General features: G+C 38.6%; 1 protein-coding gene across 1 annotated transcript; it reads left to right on the top strand.

The window, feature by feature from the left end:
* Window positions 1-11,927: 11,927 nt before the first annotated feature.
* Window positions 11,928-20,524, top strand: LOC121491279 (monocarboxylate transporter 1-like). Its single transcript, XM_041756044.1, has 5 exons — window positions 11,928-12,037; window positions 12,503-12,525; window positions 13,130-13,273; window positions 16,658-17,524; window positions 19,654-20,524. The coding sequence occupies exons 2-5, from the start codon at window positions 12,507-12,509 to the stop codon at window positions 19,860-19,862; spliced, it is 1,239 nt and encodes a 412-aa protein (XP_041611978.1). The 5' UTR covers window positions 11,928-12,037; window positions 12,503-12,506; the 3' UTR covers window positions 19,863-20,524.
* Window positions 20,525-25,861: the final 5,337 nt, after the last annotated feature.

Here is a 25,861-nt window from a genome sequence, read left to right as displayed (position 1 = left end):
GTAGCTCAGCGGTTTAGCGCCTGCCTTTGGCCCAGGGTGTGATCCTGGAGTCCCGGGATCAAGTCACACATGGGGCTCCCTGCATGGAGCCTGCTTCTCCCTCTGCCTGTATCTCTGCCTCTCTCTCTCTCTCTCTGTCTCTCATGAATGAATAAATAAAATCTTTAAAACAAAACAAAACACTGGGGAGGGAGGGAATCTGATTCCCAGAGCTTCCACATATGTAAAATGTCCAGTTATCAAGAACAACAACAAAAATATGAGACACAAAAGGAACAGGAAGTATGGTCTACACAGGAGGAAAAATCATTCAATAGAAACTATCCCTAAGGAAGCCCGGATGTTGGAATTACTAGACAAAATCTTTAAATTAGCTACTATAAATATGTTCAAATAATTATAGAAAACCATCTCTAAAGAACTGAAGGTATGAGAACAATGTATTACCAAATAGAGACTATCAATCAATAAAGAGTAATTATGAAAAAGAACCAAATAGAAGTTTGGAGTAGAAAAGTACAATAACTGAATGAAATACTTCGGAGAGGACCCCATAAGCAGACTTGAGCTGGCATAAGGAAGATTCCGTGAGCTTAAATATAGGTCAGTTGATATTATCAAGTCAAAGAAAAGAGAATGAAGAAAAATGAATAGAATCCCAGAGACCTGTGGAACATCAACTGTACAAACATATGCATAATAGGAACCTCAGAAGAAAATGAAAGAAAGGGGCAGAAAAAAACATTTTAAGATATAATGGCCAAAAATTCTGCAAATTTGATGAAAAACAATCTACATATCCAAGAAGCTCCACAAACTCTAAGAATAAACTCAGAGATCCACAAAGGGACACATTACAATCTTCCAAAAGTGAAAGACAATTCTGAAAGTAGCAAGAGAGAAGCAATTCATCACAAATGATTCTCAGCTAGTTTTGTTTTTGTTTTCGTTTTTTAAGATTTTTATTTGAGACAGAGTGAGAGAGCACAAGTGGCGAAATGGGTGAAGACTGAGGGAGCTGAACAGGGAGCCTGACACAGGGCTCCATCCCAGGATCCTGAGACCATGACCTGAGCTGAAATCAGATGCTTAACTGACAGAGCCACTCAGGTGCCCTATAACAGATATTTTTTAAGTTAAAAGTCATGGAAGCTGGGGTGCCTGGGTGGCTCAGTCAGTTGAGCATTTGACTCTTGATTTCAGCTTGAGTCATGATCTCAGGGTTGTGGCATCAAGCCCCAAATTAGGCTACATGCTCAGCACAGAGTTTGCTTGGGATTATCTCTCTCCCTCCCTCTCCCCACTGCTGCTCCTTCTCCCACTCACTCTCTCTAAAAAGAAGAAGAAGAAGAAGAAGAAGAAGAAGAAGAAGAAGAAGAAGAAGAAGAAGAAGAAGAAGAAGAAGAAGGAGAAACAACCATGGAAAAAGAACACAGTGGGATGAAATATTCAAAGTGCTGAAAGAAAAAGACTGTCCACCAAGAATTCTATAGCCAGTAAAACCGTCCTTCAAAATGAATAGGAGAGGGGGATCCCTGGGTAGCTCACGGTTTGGCGCCTGCCTTTGGCCCAGGGCGTGATCCTGGAGTCCCGGGATCAAGTCCCACATCGGGCTCCCGGCATGGAGCCTGCTTCTCCCTCCTCCTGTGTCTCTGCCTCTCTCCCTCTCTCTGTATGTCTATCATAAATAAATAAATAAATAAATAAATAAATAAATAAATAAATAAATAAATCTTTTTAAAAAAATGAATAGGAAGGTTAAACATTCCCAGATAAACAAAAACTGAGAGAATTCATTGCCTGCCATCCTGCACTACAAAAAATACCAAAAAATGTCCTTCATGTTGCATTGAAGGGACACTAGAATCCACATTAAAAAATACAGAACACCAATAAAGGTAAGTACATAAATAAATATAAAAGACTGTATAAGTGTATTTTTTATTTGTAACTTTTTCTTTTTTTTTATTTTTTATTTTTTAGTTATTTATTTTTTTTGTAACTTTTTTCTTCTACCTGATTTGAAAGATGACTATATAAAGCAAACATTACAATTTATGGGCTTATAATGTATAATGATGTAATTGGTATGGCAATGATACTATAAAAATGAGGGAGAGGTGGGTATAGGAGCACAGTTTTTGATGCTACTGCAACTAAGTTGGTATTAATCCACAGTAGATTGTTTTAAATTAAGATATTAATTGCAGACTGTACCTGGGTGGCACAGTCAGTTAAGTGTCTGACTCTTGATTTTGCTCAGGTCATGATCTCATGGGTTGTGAGACTGAGTCCCATGTGAAGCTCTGTGCACAGCAGGGAGTCTGTTGGGATTCACTCTCTCCCTCTCCCTTAGCCCCTCCCCACTGTATGTGCATGCTCACTCTCTCTGAAGTAAATAAATCTTCAAAAAAAAATTATTTGCAATCCACAGACAACTACTAAGAGAATAGCAAAAAATAGAGTGAAGTAAACAAGGTAATTAAAGGGGCAAACTAAAAAATATCTGTTTAACATAAAAGAAGACCTTGATGGAGAAATAGAGAAACAAAAAAGACATTAGACTTAGAGAAAACAAATAGGAAAATGGCAGACTTAAATCCTATCTTATCAGTAATTACATCAGATGTCTTCTTTGGAGAAATGTCTGTTCATGTCTTTTGCCCATTTCTCAGTTGGATTCTTTGATTTTTTTGATGTTGAATTGTTAGTTCTTTATATATTTTGGATACTAACCCTTTATCAGAGATGTCATTTGCAAATACCTTCTCCCATTCAGTAGGTTGTCTTTTTGTTTGTTTCCTTTGCTATGCAGAAGCTTTTTATTCTGATGTAGTCCTTATATTTTATTTTTGCTTTTGTTTCTCTTACATCAGGAGAAATATTTAGAAAAATGTTGCTATGGCTGATGTCAGAAAAATTACTGTTTGTGCTCTCTTTTAGGATTTTTATAGTTTCAGGTCTCACATTAGGTTCTTATTCCATTTTGAATTTATTTTTGTGTATCGTATAGGAAAACTTCATTCTTTTGCATGTAGCTGTCCAACTTTCCCAGCACCATTTGTTGAATTTGGAGATGAACCTTTAAAGACTTAATTAAGGTAAAATGATGTTGTATGGGTAGGCCCTAATCCAATATGACTAGTATAAAAAGAAGACAGAGGAGTGTGTGAATGGCTCAGTTGATTAAGCATTTGCCTTCAGCTCAGGTCATGATCTTAGGGTTCTGAGATTGAGCCCCATATCAGTCTCCCTGCTCAGCAGGGAGTCGGCTTCTCCCTCTCCCTCTGCCCCTTTCCCCTGCTTGTGTTCTCTCTTTCTCTCTCAAATATATAAATAAAATCCTTAAACAAAATAAACAGATGAGAAAAAAAAGATATACTATGCAAACAGTAACTGAAGGAAAGCAAGAATGACTATGAGAAAATCAGGCAAAATAGATTAAGACAAAAATTGTTACTAGACACAATTGTGTTATGGTCAATCCATCAAGAAGACATCACAACTATAAATAAATACAAACCTAACAACAGAGCCCCAAAATACATGAAGCAAAAACTGATGGAATTAAAGGAGAAAATAGACAACTTAATAATAATAGTTGGAGATTCAACAACGATTTAATAGAACAACTACACAGAAAATCAAAGATATAGAAGACTTGAGCAACACTCTGAGTAAACCAAAAAACATTCATAAAACACATCACCCAACAACAGTAAAGTATACAATGAAATATTCATGGAACCTTTTCAGGATAGAGCAATGTATTAGGCCACAAATATGTCTCCATATATTTAAAAGGACTCCAATGTGTTCTCTGACCACAGTGAAGTGAACTTGATCCCTGCTCAGTGAGGAGTCTGCTTCTCTCTCTCTCTCTCCCTGTGCCCTTTCCCCTCTGCTCATGCTCTCTCTCTCTCAAATATTAAATGAAGTCTTAAAAAAAATCCTCCCTCCTTTTCTGCTCTCTCTCACTCTTCCTCTCTCCCCCTTTCTAAAAAAAAAAAAATCTCAAAGTTAATAACCTTTTACCTTAAGAAACTTGAAAAACAAACTAAATGCAAAGCAAACAGAATAAAGGAAATAATAAAGATTAGAAAATAAATAAATAAACTAGAAAGTACAAAAATAACAAAAATTCAATGAAACCGAAAGATGGTTTTTGGAAAGAGAAAAAAAAGTGACAAACTTTTAACTAAACTACCAGGGGAAAGAAGAAAGAGAAGACACAAATTACTAAAACCAGAAATGAAAGCGGGTACATTATGTGTAATGAAGAATTAACCTCACCCATAGAGAGATCTGGCCTTTGCCCTGGCAACTGCAGTTTGGTCTCTAGGCCTCTGAAAATCCTGCCTAATAAGAGTATATTTGTTTGCCCGGGGCCTTTGGCCATATTGTATTATTTCCAACCTTCAAAAGAACTAGAGACTAAAGATATTAGCTCACCTGTTGGGAAGAGCTGCAGACTGATCAAGCTCCATTGAAAACTCTGGACACTTAAGATTTGAGTGAGATTTTCTGGTTGGTAACACTCTGTATTGTCACTGGGAAGAGTTAATGGTATCCAGGACCATGAGAAGAGATGACCAGAAGCTCTGCATTTGGACATCTTCCAGACTCTGCCCTGTGGATCTCTTCCTATGGCTCATTTTATCCCCTGTCCTTTTCCTGTAATAAGTCATGAACATAATAGCTTTTTGTGAGTTCTGTGAGTCTTTCTATTAAATTATCAAAGCTGAGAGTGCTTTTAGAAACACTTCCACCTTTTCCCCACTAAATTTACAATTAGTGTTAAAAGTGAGGGTAGTCTTGTGGGGACTGTTCCTAGCTGGCTAAAACTCTCTGTATATCATTACTGACCTTACAGAAATAAAAAGAACTGGAAGGAAATACTATGAACCTGTTAACAAATTAGAAAACCTAAAGGAAATTAACAAGTTTCTAGAAAGGAAAGCTACCAAAGTGACTCAAGTAAATCTGAATATATCTTTTATATTAAAGAGATTGACGTAATCATTAAAAAAAAAAAAAACCCGCAAAGAAAACTCAAAGCCCAGATGGCCTCACTAGTAAATTCTATGAAATATTTAAAGAAGAACTAACACTAATCCTTTACAGGCTTTTTCAGGAAATAGTAGAAGAGGAAACACTTCCCGGTTTGTTTTTTGAAGCTAGTATTACCCAGGTACCAAAACTAAAGATATCACAAGAAAAGAAAACTACAAATCACTACCCTTTACTAATGTAGATGCAAAAATTCTCAACAAAATATGAGCAAACTGGGACACCTAGGTGGCTCAGTGGTTAAGCGTCTGCCTTCAACCCAGGGAGTGATTCTGGAGTCCTCAGATCAAGCCTCGTGTGGGGCTCCCAGCATGGAGCCTGCTTCTCCTTCTGCCTGTGTCTCTGCCTCTCTCTGTGTGTCTCTCATGAATAAATAAAATCTTTATATATATATGTATATATATATATATATATATATATATATATGCAAACTGAATCCAGCAACACATAAAATGGGTAATTTACCATGACAAGCTGAGATTTTTATCTCAGAAAATGGGAATTCAGGGCACCCGGGGTAGCTCAGTGGTTTAGCACCGCCTTCAGCCCAGGGCGTGATCCTGGAGACCCAGGATCTAGTTCCACGTGGGGCTCCCTGCATGGGGCCTGCTTCTCCCTCTGCCTGTGTCTCTGCCCCCCCCCCCCCCCGTGTGTCTCTCATGAATAAACAAATAAAATCTTAAAAAAAAAAAAAAAAGGAAATGGGAATTCATGTTGCTCAACTTAACAAAAATCAGGCAATATGCCAAACCACATTAATGGAATTAAGACCAAAAATGACATGATCATCTTAATAGACTTAAAACAATGCATTTGATATAATCCAACACCCTTTCATGATAAAAACACTCAACAATTAGAATGAAACTCCCCAAGCTTAATACTTACAAGCTTAATAAAGGCCATTTACAAAAAACTATAGTTAACATCATAATTAATGGTAAACTGCTAATATCTTTCCCTCTAAGGTCAGAAATAAAACAAGGATCCCTCTCTTACTACTTCTATTTAACATTGTCCTGGAGGTTTTATCTGGGCCAACTAGGCAATTTAAAAAAGCATTCAGGTTATAAAGGAAGATGTAAATCTTATAAACATAAATATTAGAAGTAATGATGTGATCACAGATGGTGTGATCTTATAAACATAAGTATTAGAAATAAAGATTAAGTTAAACAGATTTGCAGGATGCAAGATTAATATACAAAAACCAATTATATTTCAATACATTACCTATGAAAAGTCCAAAAGCAAAATTAAGAAAACAATTCAAGTTATAATCCCATCAAATATAACATATTCAGGAATAAATTTAAACAAGGAGGTTCAAGACATGTACAATGAGATCTATAAAACATTACTGAAAGGTGTCCTAAATCAATAGAAAAGCTTCCTGTGTTCTGGATCAGAAGACTTGATATTGTTAAGATGGCATTACTCCCCAAGTCTATCTACAGATTCAACATAGTCCTCAAAATCTCAGCTATTTTTCTTTTTTTTGCAGAAATTAACAACAGATCCTAAAATTTATATAGAAATGCAAGGACTCATAATCATCATAACTAATTTGGAAAAGAAGAAAAGTGGAAGACTCATGTTTCTTGTCAAAACTTAGTATAAAGCTACAGTAATTAGGACTTTGTGGTACTGCCAGGAGGCTAAATATATAGATTAAGGGAATATAATGAAGAGTCCAGAAACAAACCAATACATCAATGGTCAATTGACTTTCAACAAGGGTGCCAGGGCCATCCAATGAGAAAATAATAGTCTTCTCAACAAATTGTGCTGAAGTAACTTAGATATCCATATGCAAGAGAAAGAATTTGGACCCCTACCTCAATAAAACCCCTACCCCTACTCTACAGATATTAACTCAAAATGGATCAGACCTGGGCAGCCCAGGTGGCTCAGCAGTTTAGCACTACCTTCAGCCCAGGGCGTGATCCTGGAGACCCAGGATCAAGTCCCACGTAGGTTCCATGTATGGAGCCTGCTTCTCCCTCTGCCTGTGTCTATGCCTGTGTGTGTGTGTGTGTGTGTGTGTGTGTGTGTGTGTCTGTGTCTGTGTCTCATGAATAAATAAAATCTTTAAAAAAATGGATCAGACCTAAATGTAAGAGCTACAACTATAAACCTCTTAGAAGTAAACATAGGAGTGAATCTCTATGACCTTGGATTAGGCAATGGTCTCTTTTTTAAAAAAATATTTTATTTATTTATTCATGAGAGACAGAGAGAGAGAGAGAGAGAGAAAGGCAGAGACACAGATAGAGGGAGAAGCAGGCTCCATGCAGGGAGGCTGTTGTGGGACTTGATCCCAGGTCTCCGGGATCACACCCTGGGCTGAAGACAGGTGCTAAACCCAGGGATCCCTAGGCAATGGTCTCTCAATCTGATGCCAAAAGCACAAGCAACAAAAGAAAAATAAATCGGACTTCGTCAAAATGTTTGTGCTTTAAGAGACATCACCAAAAAAGTGAAAAGGCAATGCAATGAGTGAGAAAAAATATTTGCAATTCATTTATCTGATAGGCAACTTGAATCTAGAATTCAGGTATACCTCATTTTATTATGTTTTACTATGTCGCTCTTTGTGGGTTTTTTTTGTTTGTTTTTTACAAACTGAAGGTTTATGGCAACGTTGAGACAAGTCTATCCGTATCCCATTTTTTCCAACTGTGTTAGTTCACTTCACGTTTCTGTGTCACATTTGGTAACTCTTGCAGTATTTCAAACTTTTTAATTATATTTGTTATGTTGCCTTGTGATCACTAATCATTGTTACTATAATAATTGTTTTGGGGTGTGACAAACCACACCCATAGAAAACAGTGAACTTAATAAATGTTGTGTCTGCTATGACTGCTCTAACTGATTCCCCCCGTCTCTCTCCATCCTCAGGCTTCCCTATTGACTGAGACACAACAATATTGCAGTTAGGTCAGTTAATAACCCTGCAATGGTCTCTAGGTGTTGAAGTGAAAGCAGACTTGCATGTCTCTTTCTTTAAATCAAAAGGCAGAAATTATTAAATTTAGTGAGGAAGTTATGTTGAAAGCCAAAATAGGCCAAAAGTTAGGCCTCTTGATCCAGATAGCTGAGTTGTGAATAAAGGAAAAGTTCTTGATGGAAATTAAAAGTGCTACTCTAGTGAATAGACAAATGGTAAGAAACTGCTTTATTGCTGATATGTGGAAAGTTTTAGGGGTCTGGATAGAAGATCAAACACGCTTCAACATTCCCTTAAGCCCAAGCCTAATCCAGAGCAAGACCCTAACTCTCATCAATTCTGTGAAGGCCACAGAAGGTGAGGAAGCTGCAGAAGAGAAGTTGGAAGCTAGCAGAGATTGGTTCATGATGTTTAAGGAAGGAAGCCATCTCTGTAATAGAAGAGAGTGCATCATGGAGCAGCAAGTGCTGATGTAGAAGCCCAGCAAGTTATCCAGAAGATGTAGCCAAGGTAATTAATGAAGGTGTGACTATGCAAAAAAACAGATTGTCAATGTAGGCAAAACAGTCTTCTATTGAAAGAATATGCTATCTAGGTCTTTTGTCACTACAGAAAAGAAGTCAGTGCCTGGTTTCAAAGCTTCAAAGGATAGGCTGATTCTCTTGATATGTAGCCAGTGACTTTGAGTGGAAGCCAGTGCTCATTTACCATTCTGAAAATCCTAGGGCCCTTAAGAATAATGCTCAATCTATTTTGCCTGTGCTCTATAAATGTAATAACAAGATATGGATGACAGCACATCTGTTTACAACATGAGTTACTGTATATTTTAAGTGCACTGTTGAGACCTACTGCTTATAAAAAAAACAAAAGATTCCTTTCAAAATATTACTCTCATTCACCATATACCTTGTCACCAAAAAGTACTTCATGGACATGGACTATGAGATTAGTGTCATTTTCTTGCTTGCTAAGAAGCATCCATTCTCCAGCCCATGGATCAAAGAGTAATTTCAACTTTCAATGGTTATCATTTAAGAGATACATTTCATAAGATGATAGCTACCATAAACAGCAATTCCTCTGATGCATGTAGGCAAAGTAAATTGAAAAACTTCTAGAAAGGATTCACTATTCTATTTTTTTAAAGATTTATTTATTTATTTGCGGGGGGGGGGGGGAGAGTGCATGCATGAGTAGGGAGAGGGGCAGAGAGAGAGAGGGGAAGAATCTCAAGCAGACTCCCAGCTGAGCACAGAGCCCAACACAGGGCTTGATCCCAGGACCCTGAGCCCAAACTAAGAGCTAGATACTTAACTGACTGAGCCGCCCAGGTGCCCCAGGATTCACTATTCTAGACACCGTTAAGAACATCTGTGATTCATGGGAAAAGGCTCCAATATCAACATTAAGAGGAGTTTGGAAAAGTTAAATCCAGCCCTCATAGATGACTTTGAGGGGCTCAAAACTTCAGTGGAGGAAGTAGCTACAGATGTGGTGGAAACAGCAAGTGAACTTGAATTAGAAATACAACCCGCGGGATCCCTGGGTGGCGCAGCGGTTTGGCGCCTGCCTTTGGCCCAGGGCGCGATCCTGGAGACCCGGGATCGAATCCCACATCAGGCTCCCGGTGCATGGAGCCTGCTTCTCCCTCTGCCTGTGTCTCTGCCTCTCTCTCTCTCTGTGACTATCATAAATAAATAAAAATTAAAAAATTTAAAAAAAAAAAAAAGAAATACAACCCGAAGATAGCACTGATTTGCTACAATCTCATGATAAAATTTTAATGGGTGAGCAGCTGCTTCTGATGGATGAGGAAAGAAAGTGATTTCTTAAGATGAAATCTTCTTTGGGTAAAGGTGCTGTGAAGATTGCTGAACTGACAACAGAGGGTTTAGAATAGCACATACACTTAGTTGATCAAGTGGCAGCAGAGTTTTAGAAGATTGATCCTGTTTTTAAAGCATTTCTATATTCTGCAGGTAAAATGCTATCAAACCGCATTACATGCTACAAATTGTTCATGAAAGGAAGAGTCAACCAATGTGACAAACTTCACTGTTGTCTTATCTGAAGAAATTGCCCCAGCCACTCCAGCCTTCAGCAACCACCACCCTGTTTAGTCAGAAGCCCTCAACATCCAGGCATGACCCACCCCCAGCAAAAAGATTATGACTCTCTGAAAGCTCAGATGATGGTTAGCAATTTTCTAACAATGAAGTATTTTTTTAAAGATTTTATTTATTCATAGAGACACAGCTAGAGAGAGAGGCAGAGGGAGAATCAGGCACCATGCAGGGAGCCCGACATATAGGGCTTCCCTATAAATGAAGTATTTTTAAGTTAAGACATATACATCATCTTTTTAGACATAATGGTATTGCACACTTAACAGACTACACTGTAGCGTAACCATAACTTTTATATGCACTGTGAAACCAAAATTCGTTTAGCTTGCTGTACTGCAATACTTGCTTTATTTTAGTGGTCTGGAACTGAACCTGCAATATCTCTGAGGTATGCCTGTATATAAAGAACTCTTACCACTCAATGGTTTAAAAAATCTGACTAAAAAATAGACAGCAAATTTGAATAGGCATTTCTCCAAAGAAGACACTTCACCAAAGACATATATCAAAAAAAGATATACAGATGGCCAGTAAGCACATGAAAAGATGCTCACCATCGGTAGTAATCAGAGAAATGAAAATCCAAATAATGAGTTACCACTCCAGACATATTAGGGTGGTTGGAAGTCATAAAGAGACATAACAAATATTGGTGATGATATAGAAACATTGGAACCTTATACATTGCTTGTGGAATTGTAAAATGGTGCAACTACTTTGCAAAAGATCCTGGCAGTTTCTCAAAATATTAAACAATTACCAGAGGACCTAGAATTTCTCCTGAGTATAAACCCAGAAGAATTGAAAACTTGTCCACACAAAAGTTTCATAGCAACATTATTCATAATACCCCCAAAGTAGAAAGAACTTTTCTTTTGAAAATTGCTATATGTCTAGTGAGGTGTGGGATATTAGTATGTCCTCCCTGACCTTTTTAAGTTAGCCTATAATTTCTAGAAAACAGAAATATCAGGTGAGTATTGGAGAATATATTTTGGGAAAGAAGAGAAATTATAAAGGATATACTAGATTGTGAACCTTTTATAGTGTGTGTATTTGTGAGTTTTGCATGTAGGTAAGTCAAATGAGTTATTTAGTTATCCCTGATAATGTGAAAAAGTACTGATCTCTGTTATTAAAACAAGTATATTTACAAATTTGAAGAAGCAATATATTTATTGGAAAGGATTGAAAAGGATTTTGGTGAATGGTCAAGTAGTGGTGAGTTTATAACTTTAAGCCTATAAAAATTTGGGGCAGTACTGTAACTCTTGGTTTTTTTCTACTCTTTTCACAGAGTACAAGTACCATTGAAAAGTGTTTCAGGGATACCTAGGTGGCTCAGTTGGCTAAGCATCTACTTCAGCTTCAGGATCCCAGGATCCTGGAATCAGGCTCTACCTGAGGCTCCCTGTTCAGTGGGGAGCTTGCTTCTCCCTCTCCCACTGCCTGCTGCTCCCCCTGCTTGTGCTCTGACTCTCTCCTTGTCAAATAAATAAGTAAAATCTTAAAAAAAGAAAAAAAGAAGTGTTTTGGTTATTTATAACATAAGTGTAAGGGATTTTATGGAAGTGCTTTATATTGACCTACTTGTTGAGTACTATTTTAATTTCAAATCCTTTAGATATTTGGATTGGAACTGCATTTTGGAATTCATCATTACTTACAATGTCACCATCAAATGACCATCCAGTTAGACCCACCCCCCCAGATGGAGGCTGGGGATGGGCAGTGGTTGTTGGAGCTTTTATATCCATTGGTTTCTCTTGTGCGTTTGGCAAATCTATTTCTGTATTTTACAAAGAAATTGAAGAAATATTTAATGCCAGCACCAGCGAAGTGTCGTGGATCTCTTCTATTGTGTTTGCTGTCATGTATGCTGGAGGTAAGTGCCCAGAAAGCCTGCTCTTTTAATTTTCAATAGTCAGACAAAAGCTCCATGTTAAGTAGTTTTTGTTCTTGATGTGTGTGATATGTGTAAGATATTTTAAATGTTAGTTTCTGAAGCTATGTAATTGGTATCATTTATTTTTCATTCCCTTTAACAATAAAGTCTACACATAGCCTTGTACTGTCAGATCAGTTACATTGCAAAACAGATATCATTATAAAGGGTAACTGTCTTTAAGAATAATTTTTGTGTTGGTTGCTGGTGTATGGAAAGTCAGTTGATGTTTGTGTTTTAATTAAATATTCCTGCTAACCTCTATTATTTCCAATAGTTTATTGGTAGATTTTTTTCAAAATTATAAGATAGACAAACATCTTTTGCAAATACTGATAGTTTGGTTTCTTCCTTTCCTTATACGTTTCTTGCCCCCTATCTTACTGCACTGCCTCGGACCTCCAGTATAATGTTGAAGAAAAGTGATGGTAGGCATTCTTGTTTTGTAGTTCTGTTTTGGTTTTGTTGTTGTTTTCTATGAGAAACAAAGTACATTTCAGCTAATTTGAAAATATGCTGGAAAGTCAGAAGTTGGATCAGTCTTGCTCATACATTGCATCACATTCATGCACGTTTGCTCCATCTCAAAAATTAAAGACAGAGCAAACTTGCTACAAATATATTGTTAATATCCTAGATACATGTATTCTGTGTTTCCAGGATACAAGTACAGGAAACATCCTATAATCACTTATAATCAGGCTATTTGCAGCCTAATCTGCCTTGAAGGAGATAGGTTAAGACCTTCCATACTTCAGTTAAAATCCATCCTGTATGTTCTAGATGTATAGAGGAAGTACATAATACATTGTACAATCAATGCTATATTTTTCTATTACACAAACCTGGGACTCTGAAATAAAGTAGGAAGCAGTATTTCTTACCCCTGTCTTCTGTTTTATCTGTTTATTTTGTGGAGTGGGGTATTTATGTCTCTGCATCTTTTCATGTTGGGAATGCCTTGTACAGGTGTATACACCTGTGAGGGGTAGGCTTCTGCTCTATGTTATTAAGTTGTTTGCTCTCTCCTAGGTCCTATCAGCAGTATCCTGGTGAATAAATATGGCAGTCGTCCAATCATGGTTGTTGGAGGCTGCCTGTCAGGCTGTGGCTTGATTGCGGCTTCTTTCTCCAAAACTGTACAGGAACTTTACTTGTATATTGGATTTATTGGAGGTGAGTTGCTACTGATATATTTTCAAGCATTAATTATTATATGGACTCTTTGTAGCATTCATCTGCTAATTCTTTTGAAAAAATGAAAGCTCTTTGTTAGAAAAATTATTGGGTAATTATTAAGAGCTATACATATGTTAATAGCATAGTACCAGAGAAACATGTCTTTATTTTTTTTTAAGATTTTATTTATTTGAGAGACAGAGAGCATGAGGGAGAAGCAGACTCCCTGCTGAGCAGAACCCTGAGCCAAAGGCAGATGCTTAAGGGACTGAGCCACCCAGGTGCCCCCAGAGAAACACGTCTTTAAAGAAAGTTCTGGTACTTTGGGGTTATTTTTCATTAAAAGGGAGGGTTTTTTTCTTTCTTTCTTCCTTTTTTTTTAAGATTTTATTTATTTATTCATGAGAGACACAGAGAGAGAGGCAGAGAAAAAGGCAGAGGGAGAAGCAGGCTCCATGCAGTGAGCCTGATGTGGGACTCAATCCTATGTCTTCAGGATCACACTCTGGGCTGAAGGCAAGCGCCAAACCACGAGCCACCCAGGCATCCCTCTTTTTTTTTTTTTAATCTTAAAAAACATAATGGCCATAGTAAAGAGTGTGTGGCAAGTTGTTGAAATGGTGATCAGCTATTCCCACTCATTATCCTACTACCCAAGAAGAAATTGTTTCAAATTAGAGTAAGGGAGAATGTCAGATACAAAGCAAGAATTTTCTGGTAAAGTAGTCATACACATTTTCCCCTGTCAGACACATGCCCCCCCCTCCTAATAGCTAAATTTGGGAAATGAAACTGCTAGGGATAAAGAATATAGGTCATCCATTGCACTACAATTCAGAGAAAAACATTAATATTTTGATGCTCATATATTTTTTATGCATACACATATACTTTTTTAAAAAGATTTTACTTATTTATTTGACAGAGAGAGAGAGAGAGAGAGAGCACACGCATAAGGAGTAGCAGGCAGAGGGAGAGGGAGAAGCAGGCTCCTTGATGAGCAAGGAGCCCAATGTGGAGCATGACCCCAGGACCCTGGGACCATGATCTGAGTTGAATGCAGACATGCAACTGATTGAGCCACCCAGGCATTTCACACATATACTTTTTTTAAGAAAAAAAGGGATAAGATTATGTATCACATTTGTAACCATTTTTTTTTTAAACTTACTAATACATTATGTATATAGTTCCCCATCTCAATAAACATACTGCTGCAGATACTTTTTTTCCATTGGATGAATGTGCCATAGTTTATTTCACCATTCTCTAATTGAACGACCTTTAAGTTGTTTATATTTTTCACTATTATTAAACAGCTTTTGTATGATAATGCTTCTCTGTATATCTTTGTGAACATGATAATTTCCTCAGGGCAAATTTTAGAAGTGGTATCACTGGGGGAAAAGGTTTTTGATAGGATTGACCAAATATCCTTTTAGAAAGATTCTAATAGGGATTCCCTGGGTAGCTCAGCAGTTTGGCACCTGCCTTTGGCCCAGGGTGCGATCCTGGAGTCCCGGGATCAAGTCCTGCGTCGGGCTCTCAGCATGGAGCCTGCTTCTCCTTCCTCCTGTGTCTCTCTCTCTCTCTCTCTCTCTCTCTCTCTCTCTATATATATATATATATATATATATATATATATATATATATATAAAATAAATAAAAAAAAAAGAAAGATTCTAATAATGTACAGTCCCACCAGCAGGATATGAAATAATGCCAATAGCAGGTATTTTCTTTTTGGATCTGTACTTTTACTACATTAATTAAAATTTTAAGCATTTAAATATTTTAACTCATTTAGAATATTTGGACAACATAAGGAAGGAACAATATTTGTTCCCCTTGGTTATTCAGCCTGTTCATTATTTCATTTATTAACTTATTCAATAAATATTTATTGAGTCCCTACCATATGTTAGGGACTCTTCCAAGCTCTATGGGGATTAAGTCAACATGATAGACAAGATTCCTGCTCTATAGTGGAGAGAAGCAGACAATAAGCAGACAAACAAATACATGAATAAATAAGAAAAATATCAGCTTGTGATAAGTGCTTTGCAAAAACTTGAAATAGAATTTTGATGGAGAAGGATTGAATGACCCCTAAAGGGAAGGCCTCTCTCTCAGAGTTGGTGAGAGAGTTCTCCACCTTGAGTGGAGAACTGAATGGCAAGTAGTATCCAGGTTTGTGAAAATCTAGAGGAACAACTGTGCTCAGCACTTATGAGAAAACACTGGGTTGCAGGTAGGGAGGTAGGTAAGGGCCAAATCATGGTGCTTCCTAACCCAGAGTGAAAAGCTGTGGATGGCAGTCAGTAGAGAGATGGAATGGGCACATTCTAATCAGGTTTACCTAGTAAGGGAGCCAGAATGGGAGACCACTTAGGAGGTTATTGGGATACTTGTCTCAGCTCCATTGATTGAAAAATCTACTATTTTTCCCTATTAACTTAAATGTGTCTTTCGGTCCTATTCCTGGACTTTTCCCCAATTTTATTGATCAGTTTTTCTATTTCTGACTAAGTGCATGCTGTTCTCATTACTATAGCTGTAGAAAATATTTATATACCTGTTAGTGTTGATCCTGCCAATTATTTATACTTTTTGAATATTTTAATATATTTGTTTTCTGGGTGGTATTCTTTTTTAAGATTTATTTATTATTTTAAAGGGAGGATGAGAGAGCAGGGGAAGGGGCAGAGAAAGAGGGAGAGAATCCCAAGCAGACTCTGCACTGTGTGCAGAGCTGGATGTGGAGCTGGATCTTACAACCCCAAGATCGTAACCTGAGACAAAATCAAGAGTCAGGATGCTTAACTGACTGAGCTATCCAGGTGTCACATCTCTAGGTGTATTTTAGAGTCATTGTACTTCATCTGAAAAATCGAATACATTGACATTTTCATAGAAATTACGTTAAAATTAATGAATTTAGTGAGATAATGTTACTATCTTCACAATGTTGTATTTACTGTTCTAAAATATTTTCCCTCTCCCCACCACCCACTTTCTTCTTTTCCTGCCCTCTGCCCATCCTCTTCCATCTTGCTCTCTGAATTTATAAAACTCATCTTCTCTCCTTTTTGTTTTCAATTACGTATTCTTCAGGAAACCTAAAATTATGAAATTAAAGGAGCCTACATTTATTATTCTTATTATTGTTAAAGCAAAAAGAATTATTTTAATAATATATTTTATATCTAGTATTTGATGCATAAAGAGATTTATATCTGTGTTTGATAACAGCCCACTTAATGATCTACTGGTTATGATGATGATTTTGACCTCTTGCCATTCAGTTTGTCTAGTTGGTTCATAACAAATATGTTTCTGACATTCATTTTGATATTTAATTCTTCCCCCCGTCCTTCCCAGGTCTCGGGCTTGCCTTCAACTTGAATCCAGCCCTGACAATGATTGGCAAGTATTTCTACAAGAGGCGACCGCTGGCAAACGGACTGGCCATGGCCGGCAGCCCTGTGTTCCTCTCTACTCTGGCTCCCCTCAATCAGGCTCTCTTTGATATCTTTGGCTGGAGGGGAAGCTTCCTAATTCTTGGGGGCCTCCTACTAAACTGCTGTGTAGCTGGAGCCCTGATGCGACCAATAGGGCCACCACCAACCAGTGTGGGGAAAGATAGGTCTAAAGAATCCCTTCAGGAAGCTGGAAAAGCTGACGAGAAAAAGGGAGCAGGTGATACAAATACAGACTTTAATGGCAGAAACCCTAAAGAGGAGAAACCATCGGTTTTTCAAACAGTTGAGAAACAGTTGGACTTATCCCTGTTTACCCACAGAGGCTTTCTACTATACCTCTCTGGGAATGTGATCATGGTTTTTGGGCTGGCTACTCCTTTAGTCTTTCTTAATAGTTATGCCAAGAGTCAACATTACTCTAGTGAGAAGTCTGCCTTTCTTCTTTCTATTCTGTCTTTTCTCGATATTATAGCGAGACCTTCTATGGGACTTGTAGCCAACACCAAGTGGATAAGACCTCGAGTTCAGTATTTTTTTGCGGCTTCTATTGTTGCAAATGGAGTGTGTCATCTGCTAGCACCTTTAACCTCCAGCTACACTGGGTTCTGTGTCTATGTGGGCTTCCTTGGATTTGCATTTGGATGGCTCAGCTCAGTGTTGTTTGAAACACTGATGGACCTCGTTGGACCTCAGAGGTTCTCCAGTGCCGTGGGACTGGTGACCATTGTGGAATGCTGTCCTGTCCTCCTGGGGCCACCACTTTTAGGTATAGTATGCCTTACTACCTCTTTGGTTCTGTTAACATTAAACAGGCATAGAAGATGGAAAAGGTAATAGAAAACAGAGATTAGTGAGCTGCTTGGTGGCAGAGAACATTTCTCATTTCTGTAGCCTCACTGTTGGCACAATGGTTGGCACTCGGATTCTTAACAGAATTGAAAATATATTGAACCATCAACCTGAAAGAGGAGTCAAATGTTCTTACAAATGGCATTCTTTTTTGAAGTATGTTTTCTCTTCAGAAAACTTAATGTGCTTGTTGTAGAAAAACATGTAAAATACAACTCCACCTCTGATAGTAGCTCCCATGTAAGCTCATGGTTTACCAGCAACTGTTCTACTTTGTGTATCCTCATGTCTTACAAGCCTATGAAAGAGGACTGTCACAGTTCCTACTTCAAAAGAACTAGAAACTTCGAAAGGTTAAATAATTTGCCTTATATCACATGGCTAGTAAGGGAGTATAAAATTTGGGAACTGTTTCCTAAGATCATTAAATAATGTCATCTTTTGAATTAATAGCTCATTAGATAACATTAGTGAAAATATAATTTGGCCTTCCATTTATTTATTTATTTATTTATTTTTTAAGATTTTATTTATTAATGAGAGAGAGAGAGAGAGAGAGAGAGAGAGAGAGAGGCAGAGACACAGACAGAGGGAGAAGCTGGCCCCACGCAGGGAGCCCCATGTGGGACTTGATCCCAGGACTCCAGGACCACGCCCCAGGCCAAAGGCAGGTGCCAAACCGCTGAGCCACCCAGGGATCCCCTGGCTCTCCTTTTAGATGTATACTTTTTGGAAGTATGATTTGGCTAGTGAGTGAGGATACATAAAAGTCCTACAGCTGTCTTTTGATTCTGCTCTCTTCCTCCCCCTATCTAGTGATTGCCCCAAGTCTTGTCAGTTTTCACCTCCTAAATCTCTTTCTAATCAGCCCACTTTTCCATCACAACACCACCCTGTCCACAGCTCCTGTCTCCCATCTGGGCTGCTCCAGTAGCCTCCTAGCTGCTCTACCCAAATCCACTCTAGCCAGCCTTCAATCTGTTTTCTTCTCTGCAGGCAAAATTATCTGCAAATACAAATCTGATACCCCAGCTGCTTAGATCTTTCCAGTTGCTTCCCATTGTCCTTAGGGTGGAGATCAGATTCCCTCTAGTGGCCTACAAGGCGCCCCCCAACCCCCACCCCAACCTGGCCACCTGTCTCTCCAGCTTCATTTCCTGTCACTCACCTTTTGTTCTCTCTGCTCCAGCAATCCTGCCCTTCCTCCTTCCCCTCTCCCACCCCAAGCTTCCCACCACCTGCCTTTGCACTTGCTGTTCTCTGGCCACATCCTTCTCCCATCGCCTCCTCCTGGATAACTCCCATCCCCCTCTAGGTCTCTGCTTCATTTGCACTTTAAGAGAAGCCTCCCTGACCCTGCTGGCTACTCCCAACCCCCCATTTTCTGCTTTCAAGCCCTCCTTGTCACAGTTTGTGTAGTGATTTGATTAACATTTCTCTTGTCCACTGAACTGTGGATATTTGCTCCTCTGCTCTCCCTTATCCTCAGGGCCAGCAGCCCAGTGCCTGGTGCGTGTGCAGGCTCAGTAAGTATTGCTGGATGACCAGTGCCCTGAGTTAGAAAAGCACAAGGAATCGTATTGGAATGGGTTATATTCAGTCTTCTCTTAGGTGGGGAGTAAGGTTGTATGATATTCCTTAACATACCAATTTGATGAGATGGTAACAAGGGATTTCATGGCCAAAAACATTTTGGAAACACCAAGTCTGATAGATATTTCTACTAGAGGACCTTGCAAAACTTTAATATGCTAATGATGTTGTTATTCTTCACTAGAGAAGAATATGACAAGCCATTTCCTAAGTCTGACTTAAGATTTCGTTATTTTTAAGTTGCTAAAAATAACAGGATATTCAAGGCTATCTAAAATCAAATGTCACATCATAAAAGATGTAATTTTTAGCAGTTCCTTTTTAGACAAATTCATCATTTGTGGGCTCTTTGACTATTGGTTTTCATCTTCTTTCTGAGTGGATCTTTAAGCTTTATTTGGGGAAGGTATACTTGTTACTTTTGCCCACATAACTTTGTTTTGGATATCTTAGGTCGTCTGAATGACATCTATGGAGACTACAGATACACCTACTGGGCATGTGGTGTGATCCTAATTATCGCAGGCATCTATCTCTTCATTGGCATGGGCATCAATTATCAACTTGTGGCAAAAGAGGAGAAAGCAGAGAAGCAGCAGAAAAAGGAAAGTAGAGAGGAGAAGCCAAGAGAAGTTATTAAGACAGCAGAATCTATAGAATAGAGAGGCCCACATGGCCCCAAAGAGGAGAAACATCTCGTCTGAATCATGGATAACCAGAGGAGCTTTGAACCAAAAATACCTTTAAAATTCTACTGAATCATGTTCTGTTAGTGCCGCTCACCACAGCCAGTGGACATCTGTGTGGAAGTGATACTGATGAGGGAGCAGAAGCCTAGCTGAAGACAAAGCATGAGCCTATACCCCCAACCTTACCTCTCCTGGGTGGGATGTATGTAGCATTCCTCCAGGGAGCTCCCAACTGTCTTAATGTGCATGTCTTGCTAGAGAGAAAAACAACCTTAACTTGATTATGGCAAGGCCTCCAGTATCTTGTAGGTCCTCTTTAGCATAGGAAAGTTCTTTCGTAAACCTTCCTTCTCCTGATCTCCCCCAACTCCCAAATATATAGTCAGCTACCCCTCACAACTCAGGTACAGCTCTTTCTGCCCACAGGTCCTGTCCCCATGCTTTAATAAAACCACCATTTTGTACCAAGACGTCTCAAGAATTCTTTCTTGGTCATTGGCTCTGGACGTCACCCCACTAAAACTCACCTATATTCAGAAATACATCAATACCAAGTGTCCGTTGATGGGATTTTTATTTTATTCCTTTACATCAATCATAATTTATATGTCACATCCTTTGGGATCAGGGGATTTGTAAAAGTTTCTATTTGAAGTCATATTTACTAAGGTGTACTTTACATACAGTATAAATGTCTTTTATAAGATTATAGTTTGATGAATTTTGACGAGGTATTTAGATAAGTATCACTCCAATACAGAACATTTCTAACAGATAAAATAATTCCCTCCTGCCCCTCTGCAGTCAATTCGCTTCCCTTACCTACAGCCCCTAGCAAACATTGATCTGATTTCTGTCCCCTATAGTTTTGCCTTTTCCAGAATGGAATAAATGAAACCACATGGTATGTAGCTGGCATAGTAAGAAATATATATTTGCTCTTTGTCCCTAGTTCCTAGTACCTAGTTCCTAAAACCCTTGGCTTTCCCAAGTGATGAGTGTCTTTTGCATGCTTAGATGACTGGTGGCTAAAACCTCCTAGATAGCTTCAAGAATGAGGCTGGTCTCCAGAAAGACCAAGGCATGATTAAAGGGTTGGAACTTTCAGCCCTTCCCCATGACCTCTGGGGCAAGGGGGGCAGGGGGTGGGTGGCATGGGGAGCTAGAAGTTAAGTTCAATTACTAACAGTCAATGATTTAATCAATTGTATCTATGTAATGAAACCTCCATAAAAGCTAAACTACAAGGCTTAGAGAGCTTCCTGGTTGGTGAATACACTGATTGGGCTGGTGTTGGGAGGGTGCTCAGATGGGGCACAGAAACTCTGTGCCATGCCTCCCCACCATACCTTGCCTTTTGCATCCTGTGCATCCCTTCCATTTGGCTGTTCCTGAGTCATAGCCTTTAGAAATAAGTCAATGATTGTAAGCAAAGTGTTTCCCTGAGTTCTGTGAAATTCCTGGCAAATTACCAAGCCTGAGAAAAAAGTGAAGGGAACTCCCAGCTTCTAGCTAGTTGGTCAGAGGTACAGGTGGCAACCTGGGACTTGTGGCTGGAATCTGAAGTAAGGGCAGCCTTGTGGGACTGAGCCTTTAAACCTGTGGAATCTGCACTAACTCTAGGGGCTTACTGTCAGCATTGAATTGCAGTGTAGGATACCTAGTTTAGAGTCTGGAGAGTTGGAGAAGTGGTTGCTGTTGTGGAAAAAATGGAATGTGAGAAGTGTGTGAGTAACTGACTAATCTTTTGTGTCTAGCTTCTTTACATGGCATAATGTTTTAGGATTCATCCATGTCATTCCATTTATACATAGTTTGCTGCTTTTATTGCTTAGTAATATTCTTTGTACGGATGTACCATAATTTATATCTCTCCACTGATTGATGGACTTTGGTTTTTTTCCACTTTTAGGCTATTATGAATAAAGCCTCTATAAACATTCCCACAGGGGTCTGTGTAGACATATGCTTTCAGTTATCTGGGGAAAATGCCTAGCATTCGGGTTTCTGGGTCATGTGGCAAATATATGTTTAACTTTGTAAGAAACTATAAAACTATTGTGGAAGTAGCCAAACCATTTTGTAACTCAACTAGCAATGTATGAGAATTCCAGTAATTCTGCATCCTTGTCAGCATCTGGCATTGTCAGGCTTTTTAATTTTAATTTCTCTGACAACTAATGATGTTGACCATTTTTTTATGAGCTTGGTCATCCGTATATTTTTAGCAAAACCTTTTTAATCCTGAAATTTGACAGAGTCTTAGAAACATTTAAGTACCTTGCTTGTTTGTGATGAGCACTGGGTGTTATATATAAGTGATGAATCATTCAATTCTACTCCTGAAACTAATATTACACTATATGTTAACTAACTAAAATTTAAATAAAGCACTGAAACAAAAAACTACTTAAGGGCCTTGAGTTTTTGTCTTTAAAACAATTTAAGTGACTTTTCCTGACATATTTGACAGTGAAATGAGCACTGTATTTGAAAATCCTGAAATGTGTGGCAATGTATTTAAATAGGTGGTTATGAAGTCTAATATCTATTAGGATCTAGGATCTAATGGAAATATCCTTATGTTATAAGTGTGATGCAATATTAAATGAAAAAGCACAACACAAACTGGTTGGTCAGTATATATAATGTACTTTTAGGGGGAAAATAGGGAAAGGAAAACACATAACATCCAACTACTTGCATTAGGATGATGACTTTTTTCCTATATATTTTTTCTTACTGGGTAATTGTTACCTTTTCAGTAACAATAGGAAAAATGAGTAGATTTGAAATATAAGACTTCTGATAAGAGAAACCTGTCTTCTAATAAAGCTAATGATTATTGTAAGATATTGATTGATTGGTTGATTGCATTTTGCTTCTTTAAGAGATGGATTCTGGTGAAAAGGAAGTGAGTGACACTGAACTCAAGAACACAAAACACAAATGGCTTCAAGTCATGATTTTGCTGGTACAGGACAGAAGCTGTGGTGTACAGAGAGTTCATGGGATACCAGCCACCAATGCCTCCTTCTTGGAAACAGTGCTCTTGGGGACAGCATTCCTATAGTTCTTCTTATGATCACCTTCCAGCTTCAAGCGAGTGTTTAACTCAGGAAGCCTGAGCATTCAGCACTTACCACATCCTGGGGTTAGAGTTGTTTTAGAATGTCATTTTATTGAGATCAACACCAGAAAAAAATACAGTGTTAGAAAAAGGGAAATGTTGGTCAAAGGAGGAAGTTGACCACTGACCTTTTCACACACGTATTCAACAGATATTATTGACATTTATCCTGTGTGCCAATTCTAAGCACTGTTGTAAGCATTGAAGTTTTTTTTTTTTTTTTTTTTTTAGCATTGAAGGTTCTTTAAGGAACAAAACATAACTGTTTTCCATGGTTCTTCCTTTCTAGTAGGGGGAAACAGACAATGAAGACATAAGCTATAAGGAAAAACCGCACTTTATAAAGACTAGAGCAATGGATATAAGACCAGTTTTCATTAGTTCATTCAGCTAAAGAGCGTTTTTTGGAAGGGTACCTGGCTGGCTCAGTCAGTAGGGCATGCAACACTTGATCTCAGGTTGTGAGTTCAAGCCCCACACTGAGCATGGAGCCTACTTAAAAAAATAATAGAACTTTTTAAAAAACCCTAGCATTTTTGGAGAGTATCTTCTATGTGTCTATTTGCTGAACAGAGGAGATATAATAGTGAACAATATTTAGTTCCTGGCACCCACAGCTTCTTGACTAGTGGGGAGGACTGTGTAGTAAGTGCTGTGATCATGGAGAGATGAGTGAGAAAGAGAGAGAGAGAGACAAAATAAAAACAGCATATAAGGGACTGTATAAGAAAAACTCTTCCCCAAAACCACTGACTAGGAAAAGGAGAGGGGTGGACTACCAGAAGTTTTTTTTTTTTTTTTAATTTTTTTATTTTATTTATGATAGTCACAGAGAGATAGAGAGAGGCAGAGACACAGGCAGAGGGAGAAGCAGGCTCCATGCACCGGGAGCCCGATGTGGGATTCGATCCCGGGTCTCCAGGATCGCGCCCTGGGCCAAAGGCAGGCGCCAAACCGCTGCGCCACCCAGGGATCCCCCAGAAGTTTTTATATAAGCAGTGGAGCCCTCCTGCACCCTGCAGGTGCATCTCCACTAGGGCAAGTCTGCCTGAGAATCAGCACAGCTGGCCCCTCCCCCAGAAGACCAGCACAAACCCCTTGCATGCACCAAGTCTACTGATCATGGAGTGCTTCAAAGCTTCAACTCTAGAGGAAATAGGATCTAGCTTCTTCTTTTTTTTTCTCAAAATTTTATTTAAATTCTAGTTAGTTAACATATAGTAGTATTTTGGTTTCAAGAACAGAATTTAGTGATTCATCACTTACATATAACACCCAGTGCTCATAACAAGTGCCCTCCCTGATACCCATCACCCATGTAGCCCATCCCCATCCACCTCTCTTCATCAACCCTCAGTTTGTTCTGTCATTAAGAGGCTCTTATGGTTTGTTTTCCTCTGTCTCTCTCTTCCCCCTTTCACATATGTTCATCTGTTTTGTTCCTTAAATTCCACATATGAATGAAATAATATGGTATTTGTCTTTCTCTGAGGATGTAGCTTCTTTTAACAAGCATACCAAAACACATCTAATAAAACTCGCTGCACAATGGACAAGGTCCAAACACCCCACACACACACACCACTGCAGGCAAGGAGAAACTCTGCAGAGGACTGACCTGAGGGAAGGAACAGCCAAAACACAGCAGCAGAATGCATATTCTGAAACACTTCCTGAAGCACCAGGCCCAAGACAGTATAGGTCCTCTTTTTTATATAGCCATTACTCTCAGGAGTAGAAATATAACAGGCTTTCCTAACACACACACATAAACACACAAACGGTGACCTAGACAAAAGGACATGATGGAGGAATTTGCCCCAAAAGAAAGAACAGAAAGAAGTAATGGCTAGGGGTTTAATCAAAACAGATATAAGGGCAGCCCCGGTGGCTCAGCGGTTTAGCACCGCCTTAGGCCTGGGGTGTGATCCTGGAGTCCCAGGATCAAGTCCCACATTGGACTCCCTGCAAGGAGCCTGTTTCTCCCTCTGCCTGTGTCACTGCCTTTCTCTCTGTCATGAATAAATAAAATCTTAAAAAAAAAAACCAGATATAAGTAAGATGCCTGAACCAGAATTTGAAACAACAATCATAAGGATATGAGCTGAGCTTGAGAAAAGCATAGAAAACACTAGAGAATCCCTTACTGCAGAGATAAAAGAACTAAAAACTAGTCTGTCCAAAATAAAACGTGTCATAACTGAGATGCAAAACTGCTTGGATGTAATGACTGAGGATGGATGAAGCAGAGGAACAAATCAGTAATGTAGAAGATAAAATTATGGAAAATGATGAAGCTGAAAAGAAGAGGGAAAGAAAACTATTGGATCATGAATGCAGACTCAGGGAACTTGGCAACTCCTTAAAGTATAATAACATTTATATCATAAGTCCCAGAAGAAAAAGAGAGGGGAAAAAGGGAAGAAGGTTTATTTGAGCAAATTATAGCTAAAAACTTTCCTAATCTGGGGAAGAAAAGAGACATAAAAATCCAAGAGGCACAGAGAACTCCCATCAATTTCAACAAAAACGACCCCACATTAAGACATATTGTAGTCAAATTCACAAAATATAAAGACAAAGAAAGAATCCTAAAAGCAGCAAGGAGAAAATGTCCTTAAACCCCAAGGGAAGACAGATAATGTTTGCAGATCTATCCACAGAAATTTGGCAGGTCAGAATAAAGTGGCATGATATATTCAATGTGCTGAATGGGAAAAATATGCAGCCAGGAATACTTTATTCCAGCAAGCCTATCATTCAGAACAGAAGGAAACAAAGAGTTTCCCAGACAAAACTAAAGGAGTTCATGACCACTAAACCACCCTGCAAGAAATATTAA

The sequence above is a fragment of the Vulpes lagopus genome, chromosome 5 (genome assembly GCF_018345385.1).
Source record: "Vulpes lagopus strain Blue_001 chromosome 5, ASM1834538v1, whole genome shotgun sequence".
NCBI classification, from domain to species: Eukaryota; Metazoa; Chordata; class Mammalia; order Carnivora; family Canidae; genus Vulpes; species Vulpes lagopus.
Note: the sequence above shows the minus strand (reverse complement) of the source record. Positions and strands in the feature narration are given on the sequence as shown.